Raw genomic sequence first — 19,537 nt, 5'->3', positions numbered from 1 at the left:
GGCCTGCCCATTTGAGCAAAATATGTTAAATCTTTGCCACTTTCTCATCACATTTTTTAAAAGACTTTGGGAAAACTACCTGAATAGTTTGATTCTTACAGAAAAAGTGTGGTTTTAGTCTTCCTCAAAGTGGTTTCAAACAGATGTGGCCTCACTGCCCCTTTGAGGAAGCAGTATTTCCAAAATCAAGGACCGACCATTTAAATCCATGTTAACACAAATTAAAGGGATAAGTTAAGAAAGTTAAACGTTCAAGTGCATTAAGACAGGTTGTCTGGTTTGTCGACAGGTCAGGTTTCACATAGTTTGTTATTACGGAAACAAGACAGCTCAAGGCAACAATCCCCGTGGCTAATGAAGTTAACTTTTGGATTGAAATCCTAACATTAGCCAACTCTAGAGAACACACTGATCAAGGACCACACAGAGCCTACGTCTCCAGCAAAATGCTGAAAATTTGTCCTGAATTCTTTAGTTATCCTTAGTGTCTGAGTTCACAGAACTTCTGATTCAGCAACGCTGTATCTCCAAGTGCTTTAATATCCAGGGGCAAGCATTGATTTTATTTCAAAAGCATAGCTATAGAAGTGATCATTAATTAAAATGAAAGAAGATGAAAGTAAGCAGCTGGAATGGTATAATGTGACTGACAATATTCTCACACATCCTGAACAGTGGAACTAAACGCAGTGACAGGCAAGTACATGGCTTGATGCTTTGCCCAAGGCATTCCTGGCCACTATGTACACACTTTTTCAGATTCTCATGGTTTCTTTTCTATAATATTGCAGACAGAGGGATGACTTCAGATAGGTCTTTCTCCACTTTAATTTCCTGAAAACACTCCCACTGGAAAACAATACACTACCTCAAGGATTACAGTCTAGCCTACCCAAGGTAGAATAGAAATGAAGCAGCAGTAGTAGTCTGAGAAGATGAATGCTCAGTTTTCTTCCTGCTAGGGGTGTCCGAATCCATAGTACTATTTCTCTATTTTATAATATTTTCACAGAAATTACACAATTAACCCCATATACACAGCTTCACATACTGAATATGTTTTTCTTATATTAAATATTGCCATTGAATAGCAAGAAAATCAGCTTTTTAAAATATCTACACATCTCCCTGATGTCTCTAAGATGCTTTATTAAAGATTTATTCCTATAAAGCTTTTACAAAGACTGCACCAACAGTAATCCACATGTGGAATTCAGACAGGGTTAATTAATATTCTGAACAAAACAGTATGACTATGTGGCAGGAAGAGTCTTACTGTCTCTTAATTTCACCATCTAAATGGGGACTACAGACCAACAGATTCTACACAGCTGAAGAAGGAAGAGATCAGCTCTGTGATACATTTAGGCATGCACACTATGAGAAATGTAAAGCACTTTTACTGTGACTCACCTGACCATACATACAGCTATAAAGTACAGATGGCTTTTAAGTCAATGGGTGGCAATATTATTAATTTATTTTCCAACCATCTTAAGGATACATTGAAAGGAACATATGAATAGAACAGAGGTCCTAAAAAAAAAAAAAAAAGGAAACAAAAAACCCCAAACCCTACCACCAAAGAAAAAAAAAATACCAAACAGTCAACCAGTTGTCAAGGTTTCATGACTGCCCTCTGTCAAATACTAATTGACCTTCTTCTCCTTGAGTTTCACCAATTGTTTCAACTCAGGGGAAAAAAAAAAAAAAAAAACCTCCAGCCAATTTAGAGCATCATCTTGAATCTGACCTTCTGCTTTAGCAATTTCAGGAGTATTTCCCATACCTTATTATTGCGTAAGAGACCTTGGAAATTTGGACGTCAAGCAAAGCTTTACAAATAGCAACATTAGGAAACTATAAAGCTGATCAAATGCAAAAACAAGTCATGTGCACTAGGTGAACATATGAAAAGAGAGTTATTTCTCCTTTTTAAGGTTGTCTAGTACCTTAATAGTATTACCTCTAATAAAAGTCCATAAAATATTTTTAAACAGTAGCTTGACTTTAAAAATCAATTTGAAGTGTTCCAGGAGATACTAAAATGTACCGATAGCACAATACATTTCAGTGAGCTAACACAAGGTGCTTTGCATTTTCATTAAACTTCTGCTGGGAGGGTATCCAAGCAGTCAGAAGAAAAAAAAAAAAATCAATCAATTAAGGCTCTTGAATGAGAAAAGTCTATACCTTCCAAGAAGATTTAAACTACAGCTCATAAAAAGTAAAACATTCATTCAAGGACAAATACAAATAATGAAAATCCCTAAACTTCCTGGTTTATAACCTGTTCCCTCAGCTAAACAGTTTCAGTACTTCACCCAAGATAAACAGCCATAATATGAACAGCATGTTCCAGCTGCTCTATACAAACTGTAAACTTACCATTCAGCAGAATGCAAGCTGTTCCTGAAACTTTCACTATGAGACCAGGGATAGTGGGAATGCTCCCATTCACAAAGTGACTTGTGAGCATAACAATTTGCAGGGCTTGGGGAAAGCATCAATGAAGAGCTCAAAGCAACAAGTGCTCCACTGCTCTGTACTTCTGCAACACACACTTATTAGTTAGCAGTGTGTCCTGCTGACTAACAATGTGGTATGACAGACATACAGCTCTGCACAGCTGGTGCAGAGGTAAAAATAGCCGTTACTTCCCTACATTTTTGCCCAGTGCTCTTCTTGAAAAATATCTGGAGCAACAGAATATTCAAAATGGTTAGCAGGAAGGACAAAAATCCCATTTATTAAGTACATCTGGTCTATCGCACAGGTGTGTTTTCAAAACACTGGAGAATTCCAATGTAAGCAACAAGTCTTCTTAACCTCTACAGTAGCTATACTTTAAAAATATACAAACGTTTCACTTCTACATCAGTTTTCTAAATTCCATCCATGCTTTAGAAATACTATATTGTTCCTGGTCCTAATGACAGACACTTCAATTCAAAAATTCAATTTGAAAAAAAATCGTGTTCCTGTTAAAAAAGATAGAGCCGCTACTGAATTAAACTTCACAGTTTATTTCACACACACAATAAAAGAAAATCTCAGAAACAAAAGAAACTTAATAAAGTCCACAATCCTTCCAAGTGCGAGGCTCAGCATAATACTTGCCCAGCAATTTGACCATTGCCACTTCCTGGAAGTTCTGCAACAGTCTCACTATTTCTCTGTATGTTAGGAAAAGTCCCCTTAAGCTGCTTTTAAATCTCCATAGTTATCATAATAAATAAAAAAGATTATCAATAGTGCAAATGTCTGTCTGCTATAACATTTTATCATAAATGATGAGAACCCTAGCCTACGCAACAAGCAGTCTTATTAAAAAATGTTAAAATGTTAACTTGTTAAAAACAGACTTGTTAAAAATGTACAGACAAAAAAAAAATACCTGGTGAGCTCTTCTTTAATCTTCAAGGGTTCATGTGGGTAGAATTTCACTCTAAAGCACATGGTATATGGTGGATGAGCTGAAAGATTATAAAAAAAAAAAAAACATGAGAACTGTAGCAAACAACACTGTCTCAGACACTCTGAAGGAACTGCCTCTCACAAAGTCCGTGTGAAGGTCAGCTTTGAAGAATTAGGCAGGGAATCAAACAAAACCAATACATATTATGTGTATGAAAAGAACTGAATAAATGACAAAGGCTAAAGCACATGCAAAATACTGACAGCCTGTGCAAAGCAATTTATACATGGTTTTGCACCTCACAGGGCTTATTGATTGATCCAAGCAGTACGAAAAAAAAACCATTTGGACTGCTATTTTGAGTGTATTTTTGTTGTTTGTTTTTTCCTTCCTCCTTTTCTTTTGGCAAATGATAAATAGGAAACATTTGTGTCTGATCACAATGAGGTATGAAGGTGTTATGAATAACTGTTATTCCTGGTAATGATAATGCCCAGACAACAAAATGGAAGAACCCATTAATTAATTTTGGCTAAGTAAGCTAGAGACAGGACTGTTTCTGATTCCGGTATTTAATAATACTACATTACCTACTCCTCAGCTAACTTACCAGTATTAGGCCTTAAATATACTTTCATTTCTAGGAAGGAAGGAAGGGAGGAAGGAAGGAAGGGAGGGAGGGAGAAGGAGAAGGGGAGAGGGGAGAAGGTAGGAGAAGGGAAGGGAAAGAGAAGGGGAAGAGGAGAGGGGAGACAGAGGGAAAGAGAGAAAGAGAAAAAATAAAGCAAAAAGAGAAAGACTATCACAGTAACAGAAGATTTCACTTTACACAGCTTTACATCCTACTGTTGCATCTTTGATTGTATTCAAGATATTATCTAACCCTAAGCCAGTTATCTGTTGGTGATTACAGATGGGGTTGAAAGCAAACAAAAGACCATTATTCTAATAAAGAGGAATCTTGCCACAATCGTAATAGGATAAAAGAAGTGTGAAAATAGAGATCTTAAAAATATCAAATCAGGCACGATACAGAGGTAGGAAAAGCCCTCAGAGCAATCTGTAGCCTGACAACACTCACGTTCTAGATTTCAGTGAGAAATGAGAAGAAAAATATTGCGTCTTCAAAAAGTAAATGGTGTGGGGAGAAAAGCCACAGCTCTATTATACAAGCCATGGTAACTCTCAAGCCTGCAGGTAAACTCATTAGAGAGCATGAGGATAGATCAAGCACAAAGGCAGAACTGCTGTCCCAGCAGCAAGGGCCTCGGCTCTGCCAGCAGCACAAGCAGACTCTACCAAAACGTTGACCAACACCGTCATTTTTAGACAGCCAGAAAAAGAGGAAGAACTGAGGCTTCAAATAAAATGGGAATATGTAATCATTGCACTCATTTGGGAAAGTGTCCTAGAGACACAAGTGTAGCATTATAAACCTTTTATTAAAATATTTAACATACAAAAGTTTCTACACACAATTACAGTAGTTCTCAATATGTGTAGACTCTTAACAAGTTTTCATTCTTTTTTAAATTATTTTATTTTTAAGGAAAGTATTTATGCAACTTTATATCATAGTGAAGTATAGATACAAAATATTCTAGTTAGTTTTAAAAGTCCTTTAGTCTTAATGTATATTCAAGGCACAGAGGCAGTCTAACCTTCCTGAATCTTGGAAGAGATGGTGGTTTTACAGAAGGAAAAGAAGAAAAGGTGGAACGAAAGTACAGACCAAAAATAGCGATAACGGAAGAAGAAAACTGTTGAAAGAGAATTATGTTTTACTTATTGTAATCTATCAGTAATTACTAAGCTACTAGAAAATTTTACTCTAGCACCTTCTCAAGTTTACTAGCTCATTGGCTTGTGCAAAACTACAAGTAGTAATTGGTTCAACAATCCTGATATTACTGATGCTACTTTGGCTGCAGTATTTACCTGCATGCTGCAAATTTCCAGAAACACATCTGTGGGTATCACATCATTCCATGGTATATATAAAAGCAACAGAAAATAAAAATGTATTACATTTTCTGTTATGGTTCTTATCCTTTGGAGGGTTCAACTGCTTTTGAAGATAAAATATTATGAAGCCTTGAAAGGCTTCATAATACATTTTTTCTTAATATGGTCAGTGAGCCTCAATTAAAAAAAAAAAGTTGATTTCACTTCTTTTTTTTCTTGTTTAAATAACTTATTTGAGACACGGGGAGGAATATCAGAAGAGATGGGGAGTGAGAGATGAAAAGGGCAGATAAAAAAGAAAGCAAGGAAGCAGCAACAAAAGGTAATGGAGAAAGAGAAAAAAGCCTTAAGTGTTCTCTAGGCATGGTCTGAACATTCAAGGTAATCAAATCTGGACAAGGCCAGTGAAGGCAAGAGAAGCACTAAGAATGCTTTCTGCGGGCTTTGGCTTAGATGTGACTGCAGCATTGACTTAAAGTGACTGGAAATTGGCTGTGAAACAGACAACATTGCTACCTCCTTCCTGCCCTGTAGTGGCAAACTAGAAGGTAAACTGAATTCAATGTCCCAGGAAGGAAGACAGTCACCGAACAATGTACGAAGAAATCATATTGCACAGAAAAAGTGAAAGATAATGTATGTAATTTTAAATGATTCTGTCTTTTCTTAATAGCCTTATTACAACTAAGTAAGGGAGAAAAACTTGTCCTTTCAGAATATGGATCCATTTACAAAACTTGATAGAAAAGTTAACTTGTATTAAACGAATAGGAGATACTCCTCAGGAAAAAGAAAAGAAAAAAAAAAAGAAAAGGAGACTATTAAATCTCCTGACAGATTTAAAACTAGTTTGTGCTTGAAACAGGGATGCAGAAATAATAACAGCTAGTGCATAGCTCTGCAAGGCCCTACCCAGTACAAGCCTACCACAAGACAATAAAAATGTGCTGAACTTTACCCAAATTTTTGGATGTCAGTGAAATGACAAACTTTGGCTGTGGTAAAAATTAAAAAAAATAATAAAATAAAAAAAGGGAAAATGATGTAAAAGCCAAACTCTGCTGGTATATGGTAGCTGCAGAAAAGCAACAGCTGTCCCCATGCAAAGAGTATCATAGGGAGAAAAGGACAGCATACACTGTACCAACAGCCCACAATCAGTCACCAGCTACATTTATAATAGAAATGTTGTACTTGTAGCAGGAGGATAGTATATGACAGAATTATACTTAAATACACAGAATATGCAGGAGATTGGGCAAGACAGTTTGAAGGCTTTGCAAGCGTTTTCCTAGACTCAGGCTTCTGTAACAATATTCCTCCTCAGGAGAGCAGCAAGGAAAGCAAAACAAGGCTGCTGCAGCTTGCTAAATAGATTTCCTTTCTCAGCAACACCCACACGAACAGCACAATCCTGACCTGCAATGTGAAATATTGAAAAGAACGTGACCCCAGCCATCCAATTCATCTCCAGATGTGTTACAATGTGGTACCCTTCAATTACAGAAAGAAACAGCGGATTCTCTTTGTCTGGTCCGCTTTCCCCAAATAGACAACAAGCCACAAACAATGAACATTTGAAACATGAAAGGGAGAATGCATGCAACTATCCACTTTCCTCCCCATCTTAATTTAAAAATGGATCATAAACCTAATGTTCCTCCAAAACCACTGATGACTATATGTAAGTGTTTATTAAGGCCTTTATGTTATGGATTTTACAGCACTGGAGAAACACACAAGAGAACCTGACATTCTTTCATTCTCTGTATTCTTGTAGTGGAAAGCAAGACAGGCAACATATTGCATCAGATCAAGAAATAAGATTGTCAAATCAGACAATTCCTCAATTCCTCAAAATTAAAATTACTTTCTACCTCTTACTCACACATTAAAGTGGATACACTAACAAAAACAAACCTTCCCAAAACAGAACTCAATTTTTAGAAAAATGTTTCTTCAACACCGAACCAGTCTGAATACAATTAGGGTTATAATACCTATAAGCCTTTTCTCTCAGAGTGGTCCTTTATCTGTCAGATACGGAGCAGCTGTTGCAGTGAAATGCCCAAGGCTTTATAAGGATATCCTACCATCACAAGCTTTGCTTTCTCACTAAAAAAGATTCACAATTACAGTCATTTCAAAGGATTTTAGTGCAGAGAATAGTACTGACTGCAAACTCTGTCACGATAGGGCTGTTAGTTTGCCAGTTTGTGTGTTAATAGCACACAGGAGATGAAGGCAAAGAATGAATAAAACTACTCAAGTTACGTCAAATGCTGAAACCTTTGACAGCATGACCTAGCTTCTCATGAAGGAACAGTACACACAGTGTGGAAGATTTTTTTGTGGCAACTGATTGTACGTTTTTAATATTTCAGTTGCCTTTGACTAAAACAAACTATCCAATGTACTAGCCAGTAACAAGCTCTTAATTGAAAAACAAAACAAAGAGGGATGTGGGAGTGATACCCCTTGGCATAGACACCAGTGTGCAAGGAACTCAGTTTCAGGTGCATCTATTTTTAAGCAATTGCTCCTGAATCATTTAAGTCTTTTATGTATGTGAAACACTTACAGGGAATGATAAGCCTAAGAAAAACTACACATTCATACTATCATTTCCTTCGCTGACAGGCAACCTGAAACAACAGAGGAAAAAATATTTAAGAGAAAATATATATGTTTAAAAGATAGTGAACACCTTGATTGAAGTTCTAGAAGTGTGAAACAGAGGAAAAAGGATGGAAAATTCTCAGCTGCCACTTCTGGGAAGGATTTGTTTTTAACAACCTGCTTTTCACCCAGCATAAACACTAGCTTCTGCAAAGATCTGTACTGGCAGTGCTGTTTGTTTTATGGCAGAAAACTTCCTGTATCGCTCTTTGATGTTACAGAGTCTCTGAACTACGTTATCCTACCAAAAGCTACTGCTCATTAACAAAAATAATAATAATCTTTTACACTCAAACTGTCTTCATGTTCACTGACGCTGCAGAAGGACCTCTGGGGAACCCTAAGACGTGTGCTGATAATTCTACATACCTCCTCCCTTAACACGTGAATCAGATGTTTATCCAGACCACTGGCTGAGCACGTCTAAGACAAAACACTACCCCATGCTTTTATTTTATATTTAAGAGATACCTGATCAATCACAAACCTCTAACTGTGGTATCTTCCTCATTGTACTTAATTAGTTATAGTACGACACAGGGCAAGGTGGATTTTCACCAACCAGTTATGAAAATGCTTCAAATCGTGTTATTAAATATGCATGGGGTCAAAGATAAAGAATACAGGGCACTCAGGTTAGTGCCCAAATAATCACATGAAACTTCCTGTCTTCACTATGCACGAATTTACAAACAACATATTTGGTTAAATTATTTTTTAGATTTGTACTGAGGCATGAAAAACTAATTATGAGTTTGTTTAAGAATCGGTTTGAAAGTTTTGCACAGACCATCTCTACGCCTTCATTCTCGTTTTCCTTGGTTCATTCCAGCTATTCACCGATTTGACAACAGCATTAGAGATGAAGGAAATTTACATTTCTTAGCAAATTCCAGTGGCCTGACACAGGCAAATATCCTTCTTGCACTCCTTTCTCAGATAATCTGAGATGTAAGACAGTAAGAAAAATGTACGTTTTGAATTCAGAGAAACAAAACTGATCCTGTTCCACTGTCATCAAAAACAAAACCCATATACTTGGATATTTCCCACAACCCATGTCACAGGAGAGTTTCATTCTTATTATACAAATTAACCTTAAAAATGAATTGGGGGCTGGGGGGAGAGGCAGGGAAGGATGAGAGAGAGAGGATGGAAAAATTGTCCTTTTTAAACATTACTGCTGAAGTGACCAGTAGGACTTACACCAAGACATTTCCAGACACTAAAAAAAAATACAAAAGCATTAGAAGATAGCCAAATAGAGAGGTGCTTTATTGCTAACATCAGGGGGAGAATAACAGTACAAAAAAAAAAAAAAAAAAAGCAGCATGCAAAAAACACAAACTGGTTTAAAAAGACCTTTATCTACAAAGATGCAAGTACCTTAGGTAACCTTATAGGGAACTTTTAAATGCATTTCTGGAATCACGGTGCTCACTGTTCCTAATAGCCAGCCATCAGCTGACTTCAGACAGTACAAACAAGATGGGTTGTCATTCGGGACACTGCTCAGAGACTAAAATTCCCCCTCTCATGCAAAATTAGTAGCAAAAATGGCTGAGGCACTAAGCTAGGATTTACACATCACATTAGGACAAAATCATTTCAGTGAAGACAGAAAACACAAGGCTGTATGAGTAATTACACAGCAAAACTTGTTAGTGAGTAGGGGAAAATAAGTCCTCCACAAATGGTAGCTGAGATCAGGCATACAGCATTTCTCTGTTTTTGCTGCAGGTATCCAAGTGCCTTGTAATCATATGTAAATCAAAGCATGCAATTGAGTTTAGAATATTTTAAATCATTAGTATTAAATACAAACTACTCTTGCATCAGAGGAAATGAATATCTGTTCTTACAAAACAGATCATTTCATTGTCATCTGAATTCCTTAATGGCGAGGAAAGAAAAGGAAGCCTCCATCTAATAGGCTCACTGTGAACAGCTTTCTGCCACTACTTCTCCCAGAAGTCAGATATACATAATGTATGTTCTGTTAACCAGCCACTTCACTGCTTCAGTTTTCGCTTTCCACCAGCTGCTAATTTCAGTACTCACTTAGGTCACCTGAGACGGTGATGCGTTTTAAATTAATATTGGTAATTTATGAACTAGCTTCTGAATCTAAATATTTTCATAGTGAATTGAATATTTTTAGACAAAATATGAATTACCTTGTGTGCCTTTAGAAATTGTTTAGTATTCTACTACATAGTATATTTTTAGAAAAATAAATTGAGAGGTTCCTGATATGAAACGCTTACAAAAGCGTCCTTGAAACCTGTGGTAGGGAAAGATACATTTAGTCATAATCTAAGTGGGTGCTACACATTTATAAAAAATATATGTCCCTGTTTTGTTTCCTTAAAGCACCTTTTATGGTAGCAACTGAAGTTCATCATCTGTGACAAAAAATAAAGTTATGCAGCATTAAACTGAAGTTGCTTGTGAAAAGCCAACAACACATTTAATTTTATTTGTGTGCTAAATGTAAGGATGATAACAAAACACCTTTGTTGGCCTCTAATTCTAATTTTCTGTTGTTGTTGATAACCTCATATTAGCTGCACTTTATTTTGCTTCTTTCTACACATTTTCAGAGTTTTGATTAGGAGTCTTCAACAAAAGCCACACAAGCCCTCTGATAAGCCCACCACATCACAGCATCTATGGAATTTATTGACTACCATCGATCATATCTAGGCAACATCTATATGCAGATAGAGTTGTTTTCAATAAATGAAAACACACTCAGTGCATCTATTGGCAGAGTTCCTGAATTTGTTGCTATGCAAACTGCATAACACTCCAGCTACCTAAACACTAGACACAGTTCACATTGAATATGCTAGGCACGTGTGTGCACACTTATATGTACACATATACCCATCTTGCAGTATATGTTGTTATTGCATAGTGGAAGAATTTTTTGAAGTATTCCATGTCATCCAGCCAGCACCTAGGGGGTTTTCTGTTTGCTTGTTTTTACATCTGACAATCTCCTTAACGTCATCTCATTTTAAAATAAACAGTCTCCCATACAAAAGATGCCTTGTATTCATGCTTAAAACACAATGGAATTGCACACAAAGGGGTACGTATGTAAAATTCTCCTTCATTTCATAAACTAAGTCAAGAGACAACTTCTATTAAACGACTCCCAGTGACCTAGGTCAAGTCTTCAGGAACAGCAAAATAAACACTCTCTTCTGCTGTTGGATGTAATCTTCTGAATATCAAAGTACATCTGTTTAATGAAGTTCTCACAGTTGGACCATTTGATGAAAAAGATGAGCCAGATCAGAGCATGTCAAAAAGACAATTCAAATGAGGTGATAGCACCCGAGTTTACTTGGCTGCAGCAATGATCTTAAAACTAACGTTCTGTGTTGGCAGGAAGCAAGGGGTTGTGGAAAGCAAGCAACCAACCAACCACCAACAACAGAAGCAACAAACAAGCAAACACAAACAACACTGCAGATTGTCACACTCCATCTTCCAGTGACTGACTATAGCTGACTTAGAGAGACAGAACACACAGGTCTTCTCCTCGCCAGATCTGCTGCTCTACAAATGTCAGCTGTCTCCTGCCTTGCACAGTAAAGGAAAGCTGTTGATGTGCAGAGTTGTGGGGGAAAAAAAGAAGTGAAATGAGGGTAGCATGGATTTTCTAGTAGATAGGACATGAAAGGCCTCTTTCCACCAGGAAATAAATAAAGTACATTCTAAATTACTGCATGGGAGCATAGAAAAACCTTTGGGCATTTCAAAAGCAGATTAAAACACAAGCTCTCAACACTTACATTTCATTTGCTTGAAGATGGACTTGTTGGGCTCAAGCCAGTGCTGGAAAGGCAAAGCAAAGATCAGAGGTTAATACAGATCACAGAGGCAACAACATCCTTGAAGATGTATGTGGTACCAAAAATAGGAAGTAGGATTTTTGCTTCACCAGGCACACAAACTGGAAAAACCACCTCCAAGCAGTTATAATACTACAATTGTAGTGTGCAAACGTACTTGATCTTACCACATTTGTAAAGTGTAGTTGACACAAATATAAGACAAATATTTCACATACAAATTTAAAGAGGTCATGCTCTACTGATTAATTTGCAGTGGACATTTCAGTCTTACACTTTCAACCATTTTTTCCAGAAGAATGATCATAATGAAGAAGACAGACTACTCAGAAAAGTAAACATCTGTTTGTTACTGCTGTCTTTTACAGTCCCAATAACTAAAGTATCTATCAATACTGTACCCTCACTCAGTACCCTCAGAAAAGAGCAATGTTGTGTTTCCTAGGAAAAATTAAAAATCTGAAAGGGAAAAGAACATACTTTTCCATGAAATGTTTACTTTATGGATAGTCAATGCACAATGGGGAGATATGGATGCCCACCAGGCCCACCAGTTGGTTTTTAAGTTTGCAGAGAAGGACTGCAATCGAAAAAAAAAATCACTTTTTATTCTCCTAGAAAATAAACTCAGATGCTTCCATGACAAAAAGCTATGCTCACATTTCAGTTAAGAGCCTTAGCACAACTCCTGCTAACACTAGCTGAACCGTTCAGGAGGATGTTTTGATTGACAAAAGAACATGCTGATATTGAAGCACCACTTCTGACCACAGCCAAAAGCATTTGTACAAGGATTTTTCCCGTAAGCAAAAAAATCTCCACACTAAAATGAGATTTGTGCTGCAGAAGCAGCTGGTCAAAAAGCATACTATTCAGTTTTAATAAGCATAATCAACACTGGAGGGCCTTGGACCAAGGGGGTTGCATTTTAACCCTTTTCATTCTATCTCAAAAACCCTATAATATACTGCAAAAAGAAAACAGCATTTGTAAAAAACGTGTAATATTAAAATACCTTGGAATGAAGATTTCCAAACTTCTGTGGCTTTTCAGAAATTGTCACAGCAATTAACAGCAATATTGGAGATAACCTCTATTATGTATTTCTGTTTGAAACTTGCTTGCCACTTTGAGACTGATACAGAACACTGGTACTCAAAAAAAAAAATCCACCAAACAAAAGAGAAAAAGAACCCCAAGCCCTAACCAACTAACAAAATAAATAAATAAATAAAAATCTTCCTCTTCCCTCTACCAGTACATCTCTTTTTGGAGGGTAGGGAAGAAGAAAAAAACACCAAGAAAACAATGCCTGTCACCAGCTTACCAGAAATGTCTACCTTGTTTTAATCTTTTCTAAACCACAGAGATGCATTTTTTCTTCATCTTGCTCTGAAGGAATGGTGAATGGATTGGCAGTGAGGTTTGTTCAGAAAATGGTAAAGTAATTCAAGAAATCTGCTGCAGTCTGCAGTACTTTATAGATATATAATCCAGAATTAATTAACAGACAGGATACCAGTAAAGTCACACAGATATGCAAATTTACTTTCCTTAACCTATTCACATGCCCACCTCACCTCCACCAGGATACAGACAATTCTAGCTGAAGACTCAGACAGAAAAGAGGAACTTGGACAAGGTGCAGTCCTGTGCTGTTCCCAGAGAGCTGAGAGTTAAGAGGTATTTCATTATTTTCATCTAGCACGAGCAGGACACAATTTGCTTGATATTTCCCTTTGAAAGGCCAAGCTGAAATACCAGCACAGACGAGGTCAGCTTTTATAGATATTTGAAAAAGTCAATTACCTATTCTAACAAAAAGCAAAGGCGAAAAAAAAAATGCAAATATGAAACCCTCATGATTCATCATATGAATAGTGAAAAAGGGCAAACTGAACAGAACAATTAATCCAATTATGTTCTTTATTTAATTAAGGAAGGCAAGAAGTGAATGGAGCAGGGACTGAGAAATAAACCTGAGCACCACATAAAATAGGCTGTGCAAACATGGATCAAATGCCTCATGCACCAAACTCCCAGGAATGCAGATTTAGCTCATGTGTCCAGAATCAAACAGATGTTTCACCAAGACCTTATTTTCATGGGTTAAAAATGGATAGAAAAGAAACAAGCAATTAAGCAGCCTAGACTTTCACTTGGAGGTCAGAGAACTGACAGGCAGTTTTTAGAAGCTCAGATTTCTGTGGTGACCTTCTGTTGGTGCAAACATGTAGGCGATTCAACTGAATTTCCCAGAAAACTAAGCAGTTACTTTATAATTTGTGAAGATTTTCAAAGACACAGCAATTAGGTGCCAAGTGCTGTCTGAGTGTCAGGGCAAGAAAAACACCTAGTCACTGCTAGTACTTCTGAAAATAGCCACCCCTATATTGTTTGCATATTTCAATTTGATTTTTAGGAAAGATTTTCCCCTGAGTACTTATCTTCCAGCCTTACAGTGTTAACTATTAATAATTAATAACTGTGCCTCCTCTCTACTATATTCATGCTATATTTATTCCAAGATTAATTAGCTGTTATAGCTAGGACCAGATTAAGGTTCCTATGAATTCATACAAGGTTTTCTGCAGCAATTTTCACTTGAAAAGCATTTGTCATTGCAAAATGTCTTTATGTTTCAAATGTGTGGGGTTTGTTTTTCACACTTTTACTGAAAAAGAAAAAAACACACTTGAAAGGAAAATATAATGTTTCATTTTGAATTAGCTTTTTAGGCAAAATTTTAAAAGTATTTTAGATCTTCAATTATAAAAAAGTTTCATTACTACAGTATGCCACATTCTCTTGTGGGAACAGACCACAAGTGTTTCAAACTCTTCTGTAAGGCTAACACCTAGCAGGACAAATAAAACAGACATATGACATAAACCAGACTTAAGCCTGGAACCCTAGATAAGAATTTAATTTCTCTCCATCTAATGAAATGCACAAACTAGGAACAAAGAAAAAAATCTTACAGAGCTTCATTTTTGCCTGGTGAATTTCACCACGGTCCATACAGGCTGCTTTAATTGGACAATTGCATATGCCCTCACACTAGCTTGGCTTTATACAGGATAGTCCTTAATAAAGATCATAAATCATTCCTTCAGGGGCTGAGCCTCCTGTTTCTGAGAGGGAACACTATCAACCTGGTCATCACCAGCACTGAAGAAAACACTTTGATCCTAATCCAACTAACATCTATTACCAAGGCCCTTGTGTGGAGATTCATGCTCCACACTGACAACTTCTACTCTCTTGTGCTGAAAGAAGTTTGGGTGGGAGCTGGGTATCTGGATGGTCAGCCAGACGTCCTTACATAAGCAGAAGGCAGAGAGCAAGTTGCTTAGAGGTCTTGAAGATCAGTCACAAGGATAGCTACTGACTCTTCATGCTTCAAGTGCCAGTGGTGAGTAAGCAAAACACTACAGATAACCACCTTTGGTCTTGAGATCCTAAAATATGCTTAAAATTGTCTTCTGGCTCTGTCCTTCAGTAACTACAGGCTCTCTCACTAAAGGTTCATTGCAACTGCAAGCTGTGCTTCAGACTAGAGCAATTTTTACTTTGTAAATACAGCCCTCACTTCTGATCAGCATTTAAGTGGCACTGAGTAATCATTAGCGTGGCCAGGTGTGTGCCTGCTTACCCAGGAATGCTGAGTAGCTGATGTGCTACCAGCTTCCACTGCAAAAGCTCAGGATAAGCAAGGACACCACACAAGGGTAAATGCTCCATACTAGTAAGTCGATTTAACTCTGCAAACACTGATGTGCTTCTGGAAAAGATACTGCAGCCAGCAACCTGCTTCAAATGCAGTCATCCACTGCAAAGCTCCGGCAAGACTGAGTTTGGTCACAGTACAGCACAGGGACAAGGCTTTTAGAATAAAAAGGGGGAAGAAAAGAGCATACAATATTCTGTACCTATTCTCACAGTCCTTGTAAGGGGTCAGGTACCATGATAATCCCCATATTGCTCTTCCTCCACGCTGTGACAGACACTCTGCAACGCAAAGATGTGTGCTCCATCTCCACTTCCTACAGACTTCTCTGCAAGCCTGGCCTAAAACAAAGCTAAGCTCCTAAACAATTCCCAAGCCAGGCGCCTGGGACCTGACCAGCTGTAAGGGCAATGAACTCAGTGACTCAACACGAGGTTTTTGATCTAGTCTCTGTGCTTGCAAGAGGAATGGTAATGAAGGGACAACCAGGAGCGGTGAAATGCCATTAATATTTAAATCGTCTTCAGCAAGCAATACCCAGTCAGGTACTCACATGTGCATACAGTGAAAGAATTAGAAGAGCTGGCAGATATCACAATAATAATCTGGCCAAGGAAGGATTTGACTGAAGATTTTAAGGAACAGAAGAGAGCAGGAAAACGGAGAGATGCATGAGAACACTGCTAAAAAATAACAAAATTAATTCTATTTAAACCTCATCCCTGTATTAATCTTTAAAATGAATACCTACCCTTCCCCTTTAATAAAAAGGGAAAGCAAAATCAATTTGCTTTAGCCTCAAGGCAGTGACTTGCACCAGGTCACTGCCTGCCAAAATTTAGACTCAAAAAAATAGTAACAGTATCCAAAGCTAATGGCAGCTCAGACAGGGGAAATTAATTGGGTGCCTGCTCTATAGCAGACAAATGACCCATGGCACCTGCATGTCTCTTTCTTCATGCCCTGGGGCTGACACCATTTTTTCACGCCTTCAGGAATATCTAAAACAAGAATATCAACACTGTTCTGTTGCAGTAAAGGAGCTGCTCCTCTCTACTGTTCTCATATTAGGGCAATGACCCTAGTTGGCAGTGTACTAAGCAAAAAGAAACAACAGACGTCACCAACACAAAAACGAATCTGGTCCAGAAGCAGTACCACACACTGGAACAGAAGCAACATTTGTACAACTCCGGGCTGGAATTTATTAAACAAATTTCCAAATTCTTACTCTGTTATTCCAAACACACTGGCATTTTCAGAGACTGTTCAATGCTCTAAGTTAGAGTAGCTCAACTGATTCATAACCTCTATATCAGCTGAACATCTGGTCCTAAAATCTGCACTTACTGATGTATGCATGGAGCCGCCACGCTCTCGCAGCCATCAGCTTCACAACTGATGGAAGAATGATCTTTATTTTTATCAGACCAGCCTGCACAATTTTTTGGTTTACAAGGTTACAAATCAAAGACATTTCAGTTAGCAGCATTACTGCTGGATTAAGTGTGTGTATATTCACACTGTTTTTTCTACTTGTGCAAAAAATTTTGTTTACTGTTCACAAATACACCTCTACTGCTAAAAACAAGTGCCCATTTAATTCATCACTCTATCCCTGAAAATGGCCTGAAGCAAACGCTTAGAAAAAGAACAAGAGTAGTTGCTGTATTATTCACTGGGCTTGTTGTCCAGCAGCATCCTTTACATTAGCCTCCGTTTATTTGTTAGTCTTTGCAGACTTTCACCAATTTATCTGAACATTTATTTTTCAACATTTTTTTTGGTATTTTTGGCATTTACAACAATAAATTTTATGGCTAGATACAGTAATTTTAAAAAAGTGTTTTAGTACATCAATTATTCATGACTTTAAGTGCCTTTAGTCCTAAGAATTACCTTGCAATGTTTCCCTTGTCATCCTCTCCAAGCCATTTTATATTGCATCTTCTACTCAACCTCTTACCTCTTTTCCTGGCTAAATTATCCTAGTCTAATCCACCTCTCTTTGCATGAAAGCCTTTATGTCATTCTCATGGCCTTCTCTGATCCTTTTCTACTTCTACTATATTTTTTGAAACAGCATGACCTTACTGTACACACTGAGCAATACCACATCAAGACTTTATGCAAAAGCACGTAATTTTTTGTGATAACTCTGTACAGAGTATTCATATACATAAAGGATCGTTAAATTTTTAATTAACCTATGGCTGTGGCAGTCTAGCATTCAGTCTGTAATACTTCTGCTCTACCCCTTCAAGGAAACTGGAGAAGTCTCAGTTCTCTTTCTGTAGGTGTATGGAGTCTTACAAGTCATTGTGCAAAGATGTAGCTTTGTTAAACTGAGGTTGGAAATTGATTGTTTTCTCCTTCTGTCAACTTTCACCACCCTCACATGGAACTAAGTGCACAACTTGAAAAACATGTATTAAATAGTTGCTGCTGTTAAAGCAGAGATCAGCTGTGCCCAAGACTTGCTGACTCTTTCAAAAAGTCTCTGATGAGGCATTGCTGTACACTTCATGTACATGCCCCATTAAAAACAGAACTGCAACTTCATGATAAAAAAAATCTATTATTCAAGGACAGAAGTCTCCAATTTCCTTCATTAGTAATACTGATAATACAAATACTGAGACTATGCTGAACAACTTGGGCTGTAAGATTAAACAAATGCTCTGTCCAGGTCCATTACATGTGATGTACCCTAGAATACAAAAGGGATTCTCCGGCAGCCTTGCTAGTGAAATAAGCATGTAATCTGTCAGACAACTGCCTGTGTAAAGATGTGCTTATCAGTTTTCAGTGCTTCTAAGCTTGAAAGCAAAAAGAAGATTGGATTTGTGACAGTTTTCTAAGGGACGACAGACAGGAGTACCAGCAAGACAGTAGTGCACAATGTCGTCTTTTTAACAATACACAGAGACAGGCTCCAGGCTCTGGGGAAGTCAGAAAATCCCACTGTAGTAACAGCCACTGCTTCAGATCTGCTCTGTTAGTGGGAGTGTATTGACACAACAATTTTGCTGAGTTAAAGGCTCTGTTTTCATACTGTCAGGCATACACTTGCAGACCTAGAACTACTACACACTACACTGTTCCCACTCAACCCAGCAGCCTGTTCAAATGAGAAAGTACCTTAATGCTTCAGGGTGACTACAGTCTCAAACACTCCTAGCAAATGGTGAGATTTCACAGATGCTATAGGGTCCTACAAAGGCTTTTCATAACACCTAACTCTTCCAATCTACCCCTTAGACAGCTCCAAGGTGCTTTTACCTAGCTACCACCAACAAAAAATATAAAAATAAACAAAAAAAAAACAGTTTAATTTTGCACATTTCCAACTTTAAATCTGCTCAGATGCTCTCCTAAAGAGATTTAAAGAACAGATTTCATCACACTACCATATTCCTTCAGTCCAGTCCTCCATTCTTCTGAAAACCAGTGGCCTCCCTCAACAAGAATCCTCCCTCTAGCCAGAGCTGCTGAAGAGTAGATGCATTATTTCACCTTAGCCCCATCTCCTACCAGCCCAAATGATGCAAAACAGGTGCTGTGTTAACCTGGGGCCTCTGGCACAGAATTAGCCATGCTGTATATCCTCAAGGGTGAGAGTGTGATAACTGACCTCAATAGAATAGGTAATACAAAGAAAAATTATCAATACACAGTTCCTTGAGCAGCAGAGTCAGTAACACATCTTCCAGGTATGTCTCCACTTATGTCTAAAAAACGTGCAAGTTCCAAATGAAGATCCGTGGGTTCTCACAGTGTCTCTCCCCGCTCTCTTTAGATTCCCTATGGGACCCGTTTGTACTGCAGCGTTTCACTTAGTAAGAAGATGAACAGGGTTTTACTCACAGATATGGCAGC

The 19,537-nt window shown here is 37.7% G+C and overlaps 1 protein-coding gene across 1 annotated transcript in view; it reads right to left on the bottom strand.

Annotated features, from left to right (window-relative positions):
* Positions 1-19,537, bottom strand: part of FRMD3 (FERM domain containing 3) — a 152,874-nt gene that overhangs the window by 58,772 nt on the left and 74,565 nt on the right. The window contains exons 3-4 of the mRNA XM_048080519.2: positions 11,869-11,911; positions 3,398-3,476 (exon numbers count right to left, since the gene is read on the bottom strand). Of these exons, the coding sequence (XP_047936476.1) occupies positions 3,398-3,476; positions 11,869-11,911 (122 nt within the window). The remainder of the gene's footprint in view (positions 1-3,397; positions 3,477-11,868; positions 11,912-19,537) is intronic.

Source organism: Anser cygnoides, chromosome Z, assembly GCF_040182565.1.
Source record: "Anser cygnoides isolate HZ-2024a breed goose chromosome Z, Taihu_goose_T2T_genome, whole genome shotgun sequence".
In the NCBI taxonomy this organism is placed as follows: Eukaryota; Metazoa; Chordata; class Aves; order Anseriformes; family Anatidae; genus Anser; species Anser cygnoides.
This window is presented reverse-complemented; position numbering and strand designations above follow the sequence as displayed.